The sequence below is a fragment of the Molothrus ater genome, chromosome 6, assembly GCF_012460135.2.
Source record: "Molothrus ater isolate BHLD 08-10-18 breed brown headed cowbird chromosome 6, BPBGC_Mater_1.1, whole genome shotgun sequence".
NCBI lineage: Eukaryota > Metazoa > Chordata > Aves > Passeriformes > Icteridae > Molothrus > Molothrus ater.
In genome coordinates, this window is record NC_050483.2 from 52,838,141 (window position 1) to 52,852,620 (window position 14,480).

The following is a 14,480-nucleotide window of genomic DNA, read 5'->3' on the forward strand; positions in this document are numbered from 1 at the left end:
AAGGCTCTGGGATCCATCCACGCTGACTTTGCACAAAGAGAATCCCTCCATCAGTTTCGCAGCTCATCTGCTCAGGCAGCATCCTCCAAAGGCAAAGTGGCAAGAGCTGCACACTGCCACCAGCACTGCTGCAGCCATCAGCCAAGTGCAACCCTGCAGGCTTGCAAAGCTGCTGCTGAGGAATGCAGAGAAAACCAACAGGCACCAGATTTAGCAAGTAGGAGTGGTATCCACACAAAGAACTTTATTTTAATCAATACAGCAGTGAAAAAGCAAACTTTTCAAGAAGGAGGGGGGAAAAAAAGAGCTTTCTGTCTGTATGTTTAATAAAAACACTTGCTCTAAGACAAAAATAATTTACATTCTGATAACTCACATTCAAAAATAAATAGAGAAAGGCATCAGGGCGTAACATTCAAATGAATATCTAGTAAAAGCAGTAATGTATTTGTATTAATAATCAAGAATTTAACACTGCAATATTTAATCTTGGATCTGTGAACACAAATGTCAACTCCTGCACAGCAATAACTGAAGACAGGTACACCATTAGGAGCACAGACACTGACTTCTGTTAAGTTTAAAAGGTAAGAATTGTACTTAACAAAAATCTTCTCCAAAGATTTGGATTTCTGTGATATAGAAATCCAGAAAAAATCACAGAAAAACCACTCTGAGTGGCAAACAACAAAAAATAAATACTGAAGTAACTAAAGAAAACTAGTTCAAAAAGAAATTTGGTTAACAAATAGGAATCATGATGCAGGATTAGCTCTCCCCCAGAATATCCACTCGATTATTTTGCTCTAAGGTACATAACGCAGCACACAGAAAAGTTATTCTATTTTAGTATAGTACTAAAATGCAGGCTTTAGCCATTTGGTCCATTTACATTTTGATGATTAGTTTAGCCTGCTGTATTGGAAAGAAAAGTTGTGTCTCCCTCAATCTTTGGATATGAAAAACAGAGAAATTACATTCTTCAGCATAAAAGCAAATTTTTGAGAAACCTGTGCATTTCTTTTTTTGGTTTTTTGGGTTTTTTTTTTGTTTTGCCTCTTTTTTCTTGTTAAGCACATATATTTTATTACTTTCATTCATGCAAAAACTGTGAATTAAACCCATTCCAGATGAGGATTATACCACAAAATTTAAATAGTCAATTTATCAGAGTACAGAACAAAGGAAAAAAAGCTTAATCCACATATCTTGCTACTGAACTCTACTCAGTCAGCCAAATTACACTATCATTACACATTTGCATTCTTAGAGATGCAGGCATAACAATCCATCCAGGAAAACTAAAAGACACATTTAAAATAGGACAGATCTGATAACTATACTTACTCATTTTTACATAAGAGGCTCAAACGCTTATAAAACTACACATATCTGCCAGAGAACACAGACACTAAATTGTTCAAACAAACTACAAGTAACCACTGCAGACCCGACAGTAATGCTAAAGAAAAATTATTAACATCATTACAATATCAAATCCTTATCTTTCCTAAAAACGTAAGTGCAAATCACAAGTTGCAATTCAAACATGAAGAGAGCTTGAAATGAGTAAAATAATTCAGGTATATAACATTATTAATAGTCTGTGTTAGCCACATAATATTCAAACAGAGATTGGAATTTTAATTAGGGATTTTTTTTTTTTTTAGTGAAGGAGAGTTAAATTCCATGGGGTTGTGTCTCTGAAGGAGCAGGAAGAATCCTCCACAAACATTCTGTCATTGCCAAATCGTGCCTTAGGCACTGTACTCAATTATGTCGGTTTTGGCAAGTAGATTTGCAAAGCAATCACCTGCACAATCACAAACAAAATCTATTCACACTCTGAAGGTATGCAGCCTTCAATCAACATCTCATAGTATGTTATGAACAAACATATTATTCTTGTAGCAATAGGCACAGAAGACCTGCCCAAATTCCCCCACCTCCACAGCAATGCTTTAGTTTTTAAGCAGAATATGTATTTCCCAAATTTGATACTCATTCTCAGGGCTCTATAGGGCAACTGTCACCTATTGTACTTGTGTTAGCTTGACATATACTACAGTAGAATTAGATATATACCTGAAAAATCCAGTTTGTAAAGATTACAAATGTATCAAGCTGCCAGTAAAGAGTTCCTATATCTACATATGACGGTGCAAGATAGCAGTGTCATAAAGGCACTTGTCTCTCACAGACAGTACTGTCTTCTCTAATCAGTCAAAAATAGATCTTAAAAATATTTATTGTAACATCTGAAACGGTTTTTACTCCTTAAAGTGATGCAAATCATCATCTATAGAATATTAATTCCTTAGTTCATCCTGAAAGAGCTGAGTGCAAATTATCCACAATTGAATATACCTTTATATATATATCTATAGTCTTTATATATATCTGTATATACTCAAATAATTTTAATGCCATGCTTTCAAAAAATGCCAAAAAACATGCTATAGTAGAAATGTGATTGGCACTAGCAGCCACAAATAAAAAGGTAGGTGCATACAACAGTACAAGCAAGCTTATTTATGAAGCTTCTGAAAGAAGTGAGTGAGTTGCAGAGAGAGACATTTGCCACAAGTCCTTCCAAGACATGCTCGAAGCCACACCTGACCATGTAGCACATACTTACATCATTAGGGACATCTTTACAGCTGGCTACCTAATTTTACAAAAATAATTCCAAAACTGCACATTTCACTTCAAAGTGAAGTCTGTTTATGTTTTCGCCAAATGTGAAAACCAGACGCAACAGCAGAGTTTAAAAAGACACCTAAGCAGCCACTAAAGAAAGTTCAGTGCAGTTTTCAAGGGTTTATGGATGGCAGTTTGAAATCCTCAAAATCCCCTTTATCTGTTTGGTATAAATGTACAGATTTTCCTCTCCAAATCTCAGTACCTTAAAGCAATAACTTGAAAGAATTTCCACCAACAAAAGACCTGGTTTTGCAAATCAAAGGGCTCGGGTATTACAAAAATTGACATAATTGGCTTTGCCTATGTAAATGCTAATTTGCAGCTGGCATTATAGCTCCATTAACTGAGATATCTAGATGCTATGATGGATGGAATAAATCAAGTACAATCCAAAAGCCAGCAGGCTTTTTGCCCCTAGTACTTTATGTCATGACAGCACATTAACAGGACATCCAGACTGCTGTGAAGTTGCTGGATGGAGCCTCATGCCTGAATACTAATTTTCATGTTCAGTCTCCTTAAATAGTTTTGCCAGTATTGTACCATAAGGAAGTTTCTGTGATTTGAAAAACCTGCATTCACTGAACATTGCACAAAGCTATTGAAATAAAAACAAGAAAGAAAAAGAGAAAAAAAAATAGAAGAAGCTATTTGATCAAGTATTAAGCTATTCCTTCAGAGAATTGCACTTCTTTGCTTATATCAGTGACCAGAATTGCTGATGGTGTACTGACAGTTGCCATGGCAAGTGGGTGACTGCGTGGGTTAGCAGACATATAGCCAAGTCAACTGCTTATGCAATTTCCATGATTTCAGCAGGCACAGAATACTTTATTATGTGCTGCCAATGATCTTCCTAAGGTGCCAAAGGGGAAAATGTTCTTCTGTGTCAGGCCATGGCTGTTTCAGTATTCCCATTCATCTGTTTTCATGTCCAGATAGTAAAGAATATTCTGTGCAAGCTTTACTGCCTGCTTCCTGGCAGCCTTACACCGCTCGTCACCTTGCGGATCAACAGCATCCAGGGCTAGAAGTTGTTTTGTAAGAAGTTCTTCCAGTCTCATGTAATTTTTATCTGTTCTGTTTCCATCAAACGAAATCACCTCTTTCTGAATCTGAGACAAGTTTCCAAGTACAGTCCAAACTGCTTTATGACACTGATGTTCAACAGCAGTTTGCTCTGGATACTTCTGCCTTTTTTCCAGAGCTTCATTCAAATCAATATATGTTATAAGAGTCTGAACTTCAATTACTGCTCTTCTCCTGGCCTCTCTAATACAGGGGTTTTTTCCTGGACTCACTTCATCTAGGTGGGCAATTAGTCCCTGCAACTCTGCTTTGGATCCCAGATACAAATCAGAGGCATTCTCTGTTTTGAGAAGTAAGGAGTGAACTTCCTTCATCTTCTTACGGATCTCTTCTATTTTTAGAATGGACTGATTTTTTGCCAAATCATAAGCATGAGTAGAATTTGCTTCTTCATCCAAGTCCAGGTATTTCTGCAATTTATTGATCTCTTCTACTACTTCCTTTCTGTAGTTTCTTATTTCCGTGCGACCACAGACATCTAAAGCATCCAAATCAGCAATGAGGCCTGTGAGCACACAGGACAGATGCCTGCAGGTATCATTACTACTCACTCCCATTAGAAGTGCAATGAGAGTTCCTCTGGCTTTGTTCACCTCACACATTACAGAGTTAATTTTGGAGACAGAAGGATGAACATCATTAGAGAGTGGCAGGGACAGCTGTTTCTTTACAGCATTCTCTATAATCTCCTGAACAGTACATATCTTTGTCAGAGTGCGGTATCTTGCTTTGCGTAGAGAAATTTTCCCTCCAGTTTTCACCTGGGTAAGCCTCAGCACAATGTCCTGAATTCCTTCTTCAAATTCATCACTTATACCGTTTCCTCCTTCGTAAAAAGGTGTGATCTCGCGTTCCACAAGAGCCTGTGCCTCTTTGAATAAAGCCTCTATTTCCAGTCTGCGCGGATGGTTTGCATTTTGTTCCAGTTCCTTCAGCAGCCTCTCAGTTTCTTGGGCAGCTCGCTTTCTGGCTTGCTGAATATCCCCCTTCCCTTCGGTGTCTACAGAATCGATCTCGAAAAGCTGTTTCGTAAGGTTTCTTTCCAATTCCTTGTAATCTCGGTCGGTAGACAGACCGCTGAAGACAGCCACTTGCTGTTCGATCTCTTTTACTTCCTTCTGTATTTCATGTAACCGTTTTACGGATGGGTGTTGGTTACCCATATCCATTCCTCTTCCCCAGTCCAGCTTCTGACGAACTACAAGGAAAACAAGACTTGCTTAAGTGCTACACGAGCACACATTGCAACTTCTCCGTTCTGAAGCACTTCAGCGTTACAGCTATGTTAAGTACCTTCACCAATACGAATAAACCGCTCAGCTGATATTTCATAACCTTTTAATTTTTTTACACCTTTCTCCCGGTCGGGCCGCAGGGGCGACGCTTTAGTTGCCACACGCCCAGCTCCAGGCTGCTCACCCCCAGCCTTCCCCACCTGCTCTGCGGCCGAAGCCGCCGCAGAACAACCAGGGCACCCGCAGCCCAGGGGAAAACCCGGAGCGAGGGGAGAACAGCGGCCGAACCCGACCGCCCTCGGGCGCCACAGCCGCGGGGCAGCGCTCCGTCCCCGCACATACCTTGCTGCCTCTTTGAACTCGTCGCCCCCGCCATGGTCGCAACCTCCCGCCTCCCCCGCGGTGGGGCCCGGCGCAGCGGGAAGAGGAAATGAAACCGGGCCGCCGCCGAGGCACCTGCGGGAGGCTCGTCCCCACCGGCCCCGCAGCGAACCCGCGCGGCGCGCGCGACCCGCCGCAGTCACTCACTCACTCACTCACTCACCCGCCGCCCAGCGAGGACCCGCTGCCCGGCCCGGCGCTGCGCCACGGGCCGAGCGCCGCGAACCGCCCGAGCCCCGCCCGGCCCGGCCGCGCACAGGGAGGCGGAGGCCGAGGCGGGCCCGGGCCCGGCCCCGACCTGGCCCCGCCCCGCCCGCAGCCCCCGCGCGGCAGCGCCGTAAAGCGCCGGGCCATGGCGGCCGCCCGGGTGCTGCGGGCCGGTGGCTGTTACCGCCGCCACCCCCTCGCCTCCGCTTCCTCCTCCGCCTCCTCCGGCAGCGGCCGCGCGGCTGAGCGCGGGGAGCGGCCGGACAGCGTGGTAAACCCGGCGGGGGGCGGCGGCTCCTGCGGGGGCCGTGGGGGAAGCCTCGGGGGCCGCCGCCCCCACGGAGCCCTGAGCGGGGAGCGCTCTGGCTGGCTCCCAGTAACGCCGGCGGGGCGGGGGCAGCCGGCAGCAAGCCGCGATCCCCGCGGCCTCTGGTTTTTATGTGTTTGCCGAGGCCCCCGGTGTTGGGTGTTGGAGGGGCGCTGAGGTCTGGGCTGTGGGCTAACCCCAGGTGTTCCGAACTCGGCTGGGGCAGGCGCACGCCTGTGTGTGGGCTCAGGGATGCAGGAAGAACGCCGGGCTGAGGAAAACTTAGAATCGCAGAATTATAAAATATGAATTTCTAGGCCCATACAAGGATCACCGAGATCCGATTCGTGGCCCTGCACAGAACAGCCCTAAGATCGCACTACTGAGAGAGTTATCCAAAAGCTCCGTGAGCTTGTCAAGCTTGGGGCCTTGACCCCATCCTTGGGGAGTCTGTTTCAGTGACCCTCAGCCCTCAGGGTGAAGAGCCTTTAATATCCAGCCTAAACTTCCCCTGCCACAGCTTCACGCTGTTCCCTCGGGTGCTGTCACTGGTCGCCAGAGGGCAGAGATCAGCCCCGCAAAAAACTGGGGTACTTGCTGGTTCTCTCCGTGAAATATTTTAACTGAGTATTAGTGGTAGAAAAATAAAATTTAAAAAAAAATTTAAAAAAACTGGTCACAGTAAATAAATGTGCTTTATTTCTGAACTTGGCGTTTGGGAATTTATTCCAAATTGCGAGGTCCTTCAGAAGCTCGGCAGAGGTGCTGGTAACGCGTTGTGTCTGTGCTCCGCAGGGCCTGGGTTTCCGTCCCCCCGCGCACTCTCACAGTGACTGGATCGGGCCCCCGGACAAGCTCTCCAACCTGCGCCCCGTCATCTTCTACGTGCCCCCCGAGGAGTCGGCGCTGGAGCGGCGGCTGCGGGAGGCGCGCCAGGAGGCGCAGGCCAGCAACCAGCGCTTCTGGGCACGGCACAACCGCGCCTTCCGCCAGGTGAGCGAGCCGGGCCCGCACCCGCACCCGCTGCTGCTGCTCCCCTGGCTGCCCGAAACCCGGGGACTCGCTTCTGCCCGCTGTTAATGCGCTCAGGGTCACGGGGGAAATGATGGTTTTGTCGTTCGTTTATTTAGATGATGCACAAAACTAAGCATCCCACGTGTTGCTGCCTAGTGGCATAGAGTATTTGCCTTTTTCCTGTCTTGCACTGAAAGTATAAAGTTGCAGCTGTTCTACATGCTGGACCTGGCTGTGGCTAGAGCAGCTGTTGAAAATTATTTCATGGCTGGTTTTTCTCTTGTCATAAGTGAGAGAAAAGAAATTTGGTGTAATTACCAAAATTACTAAATGATGGTAAATGACGTGTCCCATTTCACTGGGCAGCGTATCCCAGCAAGGCTAAAGTGAGTCTGTCTTTCCTGATTTTAGCATCTCCCAGCCAATGTGGCATTTTTGGAAGAACAGTAACAGTTCAGTAATTCACCATTGTTTATGATGCTGAACATCATATCCTCTCAAAACTTGCAATGATCCCAGAAAAAATGAAGCTTGTTTTTTTTTTTTTAATTCCACAGAACTGTTTTTAAGTCTGTAAAACCCACACACAAATGATTATGTGCTTCCATCTAAATAATTTTAATTTTTAGGCTGCATGTTTTTCTCTATGCTCAAAATCTCGGTTATACAGTACAGCACATTTCCATAGTTTGCTTTATAAACTGAAACTTTGACTTCTGTCAAACAACACTGAAGTTTGGCTGTAGCTTTACTCCATAAATCAGTTTTATGAGTATCAGTAGGACACTTGCATGAATTAATTGATGCATGCAGGTAGCAGGATCTAAATGACCAGTTTAACTCACTAGACTAAGAAAAATGTTTAGTTGACACTTGCAAGTATAACAAGTATTGCTAGTTCTTTCAAAGGATGTTGAACGCCACATTGCTATGTAATTAAAACCAATGGTTAACTTCAAGGACTGACTACATCCCATTCTAATGTGGAAAAACATGTTTTAGGAAAAAGAAGAATTTATTTATTCAAGACTGAAAGCCAAGGGTCTGGAAATGAGAGATGAATCAGGTTAGTGAGATCTTTGTTAATAGTTTAGGATGCATTCTCAATTCTGCTTAACTTTGAATATTGTTAGTTTATGCTCTTTGTGTTCTGTCAAAAGTAAATCTTAGGGGTAGGATTTAGAACTGTTTTCAGGAGTGTGATTATAAAAGAGACAAGGAGCTTTTCAGAGACGTGCATATGGGGGTCAGGTCATCTGTTGCACTGTTCTCCCCCTAATTCCTTCCCTGCAGCCAGAGGGAATGTGCTGAAATCCTAGCCCAGTAATATAATAATTGTGTAGCCTGAGGAGGAAGGGACTTTTTACTTTCACACCTCCTAAGCCAGTGAGCTGGCTGAGATAAACATACAGAGCATTTGCCTCAAGTGCATGTTATGGTTGGGCAGATAAATTCCCAGTCTTTGGCTTCAGGTCCATGCTGTGTCCAATGAAAGCAATATTTTTCCTTGAGGGAGAGTAAGGCAGCTGCTATCTGCCTGTCTCTGCCTGGGCATAGTTACTGTAAAATAGTTGTCCCTCTAATTCATTGTGTGAAAATGAAAACAAAATGCCTTCGTGATAATAGTGAATTGGGCATTGTAGTATGAGGTTGAACACTTTGTTCACAGAATAATGATCTGTTTGAGTTCAGTGAAGCATCTGCTCTGACGTTCTGTATGTCACAGACCATTATTTTTCTTTTCTGTTTGTATTCTGGTGATCAGTGTGTGCTTGAGAAGTAATTTTAATTAAGATCTATGTTGTTTCAAAACCACTTCTTTTATATTGCTGTTTTGTTGGGTTTTTTGTTTTGCTTTTATACTCTAGAAGTAAAAGAGAGTGACCACATACTTCCATTAAAAATAAATCTATATCAACTGCATGCCTTTGGTCAGCTATTCTATAATACAGCTGTGAATGTTTGTAAAAATAAAAATATACACAAACAGTTGGAACAAAACTTACTTTCCTATGTAATGAATCAGTTTTGCTGATACCAGTATGAAGAAACAAATTAACTATAAGTATTAACAGTTTTCAAATGGTTTTATAGTTAATTTATCCTATAGTATGTTAATACATTGTGGTATATTAGTTTTTTTAATAATGACAAATAGAACCAATCAATAATTTACATTTCTGTGGTCAATCTCAAAAGCCTTAAAATGCATTTTGGAAGCGTAGCAAGTTGAATATTGCAATTCCATTTCCATCATCCTATCCATGTTCCCTGGGGCATTGAAATTTGACTGTCATTTTAGGGACATTTTGTGCCAGAAGGGTTGTGTAGGAATTGTCTGGTAGAGTTGAGAATATTTGCTGGTTCTCAGGATTAGACATCTTGTGCTATAGCCACAGGTCTTCCTGGACCTTTTATATTCTGGTTATGAGTGACATATTCAAAATAATCTTTTGTTCTCAAAATAATTGCCTACTAGATTGTTTGGGAGTCTCATATCTCAGAACATAAACTTTTTGCCTGAAGTTACTTGGAATTTATTAACAGTAATAGAAAAAGAATTACATCTGAAAATACCATGCCAGTTGTGGATAGTGTTCTTTTGATATTTATGGACTTGCTTTAGGGGGGGAAATTAAGTTACTAAATGCTCTTATTGGTACTCTTTAGGCTTTAGCCCTGTGAGAAATTATTTTATTCAAAGGAAGATAGTCCTAGATCTATGCACATTTTCATAGGGGTTCACTGCTTCCCTAACAGTCTAAGAGCTGATAAACTATTACTGGCACAAGAAATAGGGGGTTAAGAACTATGCCAGCTTCAAGATGATCAGTATTTTTCATCTGCTGTGCTCTCTAGATAAGTCTTAAAAGGTTGAAAGTTAAAGACATTAACTTGTTCAGGTTTACACAGAAAGCTTGTAGGAGCAAGGAGTTAGACCTAGCATCTGAACCCAGTGTTTTGATCCAAAGAATTGCCTTGACTTTGTTACACCAAAACCTATTTTCAGGTCAAAAAGCAACGCTGAATGCAGAGGAAATGGCTGACTTTTACAAGGACTTTCTAAGTAAAAATTTTAAAAAGCATTTGCAGTACAACAGGTATGTAGCAGGTATTTATGTTGACCATTATACATTACAGTTTAAGTGAAAGGTATAAGATCAAGCTTAAAATTTGAACATTTTTTCTGTAATTGGTAAAACAGCACAAACCCTTGTAATTTTGGAAAATTATATTTTTGATGCTATTATTAGCATTTGGCGAATCTGCATTATCATTTGAGTTCTGCTGCTGCTTATTGTTGTTTTAATGGAAAGATAAGCTCAAGTCTGAGATTTCAAGAGACAAGATCAGGCACATTTTATTATCTTAGGGCATAGGTCTTTTCATGCTGCTAATTGAAACTGATAAATATGCAAATAGACCACTTGAAAGTTCTGGATAACAGATTCTAGCTGACTGTTAAATAAGGACAAGTAAATGATTTATATCAAAGGAAAATCATTTAATGGGAGTAATATTTAATAATCCTGGGTCTATTATTTTGCAAGTGTCTAGTAAAAAAGTGATCAGCTTTTAGTTTGACAAGGCATAAATTGATCACCTGACCTGGGTAGAATCTCAGCTACAGCTTGGTGAACTCACATCCAACTCTTCAGAGCATCTCCTGCCTTGTTTCAGTGTTACTGTGTGTACAACAACTTGATAAACTGGACTGGGGATCTGAAAGGGGTGAAAAATGACTTGCAAACTCACATAGCCCTGCAAGTAGCTGTGCACACTTGAGAAAGGGCTAGAAGTGAGGGAGGAATGGGAAGGTGAAGGAAGACAGCCCTTAATCCAGGAATGCTGATCACTGAATGTGAAAGCAGAACTGCAGTTTCCTCTCTGTAGTGGATTGGGAGATTATTGGGCTCAAAGGTGTCAGGTGTGTCCGGGTTCCTCATGGTGTGATGCCAGTGAGAGTTCTGCCATCACTGCAGCTGGTCTGTAACCAATGGTGGCTTGAGTTTCCTTGTATATTGTGCATAAACCATAAAACATTCTAAAATCCTGTAAGAACAATTTAACTAACAGATATTTAAATCTACACATCTTATCTTGCCCATGGAGGGGCAGGGGGAACCTCATCATAATCCAAAGCAACAGCACGAAAAGATGCAAAGTAAGAAATTGTTTTTAGTGAAAGGATTGTCAATACATTGCCTATAATTGATAAGTGGGAATGCAAATAGTTAATCTTAGAACTGGTTACCAGTTGCCATTGTTGCAGTGACCTTAGGATAGTGTCCCATCTTCAGGGGAAGAAAATTCAGGCTTTGTGCTTAAACATGACCTTCCTTGCTGCTGACTTGGAAAATCAGGTTGTGTTGGCTGCATTGTTGTAGTTTCAAAGTGGAACTGCACAGCACTGAAAACAGCAGAGCTTTTTACAGGCAGTCTGATTTTGAGGGGTCATATTTATAAAAATCTGTTTATGCATTTAGCTGTATGTTCTTTTGCAGTATTGCCAGCTGGCCTGAAAACTGGCAGCTGAAGTGTTGCAACTTCTAAAATGTAGTTAAAATTGAAGCAATGACTGTGCATAGATGCCTTGAATATCTAGTTCAGGGTACTTAGACTGGAAATAGGGTTTAGTTTTGGAAAAAAATTCAAGAAGGATGTAGTAAATTAAAGGTGAAAGGGGAAAAGAAACAGTTGCAATGCTAGCATGATACTTTTATTTAACATGACAATTGAAGGGGTAGCTCAGTGCTGCCTGTCAGTGTGAATTTGGCTGCTGCCCTCACTGAGGGGTTGGTATCTCAGGCTTATGTTAGAGCTGTGCATGCAAGGTTTGCCCCAGACATCTCAGGAGAAGACCTAAATCCTAGTGTTCTAGTTACAGAATTCTATGTATCCTATTGCTTCTTGTGAGCATTTTACAACATGGAAGTGAGATCCTTGTTAGAAACTAGAAAAAAAATTTGGTATTATTTTAATTTGTAACAGGGCAGAGAACTTGAAGCTAGTTTGCAGAGGTTAAAAAGGGCTGATGCAGACTATACTGTGAATAATTTTAATTTGTTCCAGACGCCGTGCATGATTAATAAAAATTAAATTATTTAAAGATATAAAGACTAACTGACAATATTAAAGGCATTATCTTTAAAAGATACTGTATACTGAGTTATACAATTAGCCTTTGAAGTGTGATTTGATTTTATTTTTTGCCATCCTTGTATGAGACCAACTCTGCCCTTTTTAACACAGGCATCTTTATCCACACACAAACAAATTTTACCTGAAGCACAGCACTGGCAGGTAGTCCAGATAGCTTGGTGATCTGCTTTACTTCTGAAACATGAGACAGTTTTAACTATTTTATCTCACCTGATTTCAAATCTGTTCCTGAATGTGGATATACACAGACTTTTTCATAGGTTATTTAACTCTTATTAGGCAGGAAAAGGGGGTTCCCACAAAGAACACAATTTAGCAGTGCCAAAGGATATTTTAATATAATTGTGTATCTTTTTCCTGTTCTTGTTCTGTGTGCTGATTATTTTCTTGGCTTTGGAATCCTAGAGATTGGTATAAACAAAACTTTAGGATCACATTCCTCATGGGACAAGTTGCACTGGTGAGAGCTCTGAGGTGGCTTCGTCGGAGAAAGAAAAATGTAGAACAGTAATCACAGCTCCATGAAGAATGCAACACTTATGCTATAAATTTGTGGTTTATAGTAATGTTCAAAATTTGAATGATTGATGCAATAGTTACTTGAATTTGTTTGTTAAACTATGTAAATAAAAGTCAACACTGGTCTTAATTTATAATCAGTATGTAGATTTCCTTTACCCTTTATTCCAAGAATATCTAAAATATTTCTCCACCGAAACACAAGGAAGAAAACTTTCAAAAGCTGTTCCTTGTTCATGTCAGATGGAATGGGTAATGAGTGTCCTGTTTTTACTATAGACTTATGGCTGCTAAATAATATGAGATTGTGTGCTGCACCTGAAGTCTGGTCTCAGAATGATGTCTCCACTAACTGTATTGTTATATAAAGACAAAAATTCCTCATTTTGCAGCAGTTGCCTGTCTGGGGCAGTAGCTATCCATAAGTAATACAATATGGGTGAAGGAACAAGTTTGAATTGAGAGTATATATACAATCAGTTTAGAATAATCCTCTCTTCAGTGTGATTATCTGCTATTTTTGATAAAGATTTAAGGTAGGATTTCATATAAAGTGCTCTGCAATAGGATCTTCTTAGATTTTCTTTTTTTTAATTAAGAGAAATGTGCCTCCCTTGGACAAGAGCTCCTCTGATCCATGATTGGTAAATGTTTTAGTTGCTGAGCAATTTAACAAATGTGCTACCCATCATTTAATCTTGGTAGAAGACAAAACTGGTAACTCCTGAATGAAGAATGACATTACTACAAGCATGCACTGCTTTCTCCTGGTTCATTTCTTCCCCAAAAGTGTGCTATTCTCACCAGCTTCACCAAAGCACTGAAAATAACTTGTCTGAGGGTTGTTTTTTTGGCCTCCAGGTAAGTAACAGCAATTGGAAGAAGTTTGGCTTGAGTGAAGTCCTAAAATATTGTGCCATTTTTAAATTAAAAGAAGTCTCAATCCTCACTATCTTCTCTCTGTCCATTTCTACAGTTAAATTACTTTTTTTTTTTATCCAGTACCTACTAAGAGGATTCTGTTAAAAAGAATGTATGCTGTCAGATGAAGTGTTTTCCTAAAGCTGTGCTGTAGGGAAGGTTCTGCTTTTGGAAGCATCATCTCAGTAGCCATTGACCTATTTTTCATATCCAAACATGACATGGTTTGTTCACAGACTTTTTTCAACTGGAGCAAAAAGAGCTTTGTCCACATCAGCTATAATAATTTTCTGCAAAATGAAATAAGTTAAATAAATTACTAATACAGTAGCAGATCACAGTGTTTCATGCAACTATGATATTATCAGGCTAAAGTGGCCATTGAATTGTGATTTTACATATTAGTAAATGAAAATACTGATTAATGGTGTTTGCTGAGATAATAGCCAACACTTTGAAAGTATCTGTGAATGTTACATTGCATCAGTTACTGTATAGGGTATATATTAAAAATGTTCAAAATACCATGTTTAGGAAAATAAATTTTTGAAATTGACTATAGTGGGTGTATCATATACAGGGCTTTACAGCTTCAGGGCTTTACAGTAAATCATATCTTACAGTATGTAAATTTGACCACAATGTGAATGCACACTTTAATAGGTAGTTCTGATGTAAAACAATAATTGGATAATACAAGAAAATATCCCAGAAAGGGAGAGACCAGAGCCCTAGTGGACTGGTGGTTAATGGCCATATGTTCTGACAGCCTGTGTAGAACATCCCTAAGGTGGTTTCACATATGCTTTAAATGGGTAGAGGTCAATCAAAAGCATTTTCATTTCTGAGCTGCTCACTTCCATTAGCACAGACATTTTTGTGTCTGCCTGCTGAACCAGATCAGGAAATTGATTCACTACTCAAACTAATCCAAGGAAAAA

At 40.8% G+C, this 14,480-nt stretch overlaps 2 protein-coding genes across 4 annotated transcripts; one reads left to right on the forward strand and one right to left on the reverse strand.

The window, feature by feature from the left end:
* Window positions 1-209: 209 nt before the first annotated feature.
* On the reverse strand, window positions 210-5,650 carry BAG5 (BAG cochaperone 5). Of its 3 annotated transcripts, none has more exons than XM_036384239.2 (2): window positions 5,572-5,650; window positions 210-4,990 (listed from the first exon to the last, which is right to left on the reverse strand). In XM_036384239.2, exon 2 carries the CDS (start codon window positions 4,959-4,961, stop codon window positions 3,609-3,611), a length of 1,353 nt encoding a protein of 450 aa, XP_036240132.1. In that variant the 5' UTR covers window positions 4,962-4,990; window positions 5,572-5,650; the 3' UTR covers window positions 210-3,608. The 3 variants fall into 3 exon arrangements, with proteins under 3 accessions (XP_036240132.1, XP_036240133.1, XP_036240131.1); XM_036384240.1 differs by having other exon boundaries at window positions 5,564-5,583; XM_036384238.1 differs by lacking the exon at window positions 5,572-5,650 and adding an exon at window positions 5,370-5,521.
* Window positions 5,651-5,737: 87 nt separating this feature from the next.
* LOC118687521 (cytochrome c oxidase assembly factor 8) lies at window positions 5,738-14,095 on the forward strand. The gene is made up of 5 exons (XM_036384541.1): window positions 5,738-5,886; window positions 6,718-6,915; window positions 7,939-8,002; window positions 9,947-10,037; window positions 12,505-14,095. The coding sequence occupies exons 1-5, from the start codon at window positions 5,761-5,763 to the stop codon at window positions 12,608-12,610; spliced, it is 585 nt and encodes a 194-aa protein (XP_036240434.1). The 5' UTR covers window positions 5,738-5,760; the 3' UTR covers window positions 12,611-14,095.
* The last annotated feature ends 385 nt before the right edge of the window (window positions 14,096-14,480 follow it).

Excerpts from the sequence above, each read along its gene's own strand:
- BAG5 (XM_036384238.1), bottom strand. The coding sequence starts at position 5,403 with ATGGCGGGGGCGACGAGTTCAAAGAGGCAGCAAG. Across the intron at positions 4,991-5,369 it reads GAGTTCAAAGAGGCAGCAAG|TTCGTCAGAAGCTGGACTGG; the intron begins GTATGTGCGGGG and ends TTTTCCTTGTAG.
- LOC118687521 (XM_036384541.1), top strand. The coding sequence starts at position 5,761 with ATGGCGGCCGCCCGGGTGCTGCGGGCCGGTGGCTGTTACCGCCGCCAC. Across the intron at positions 5,887-6,717 it reads GGGAGCGGCCGGACAGCGTG|GGCCTGGGTTTCCGTCCCCC; the intron begins GTAAACCCGGCG and ends TGTGCTCCGCAG. Across the intron at positions 6,916-7,938 it reads ACAACCGCGCCTTCCGCCAG|GAAAAAGAAGAATTTATTTA; the intron begins GTGAGCGAGCCG and ends AACATGTTTTAG.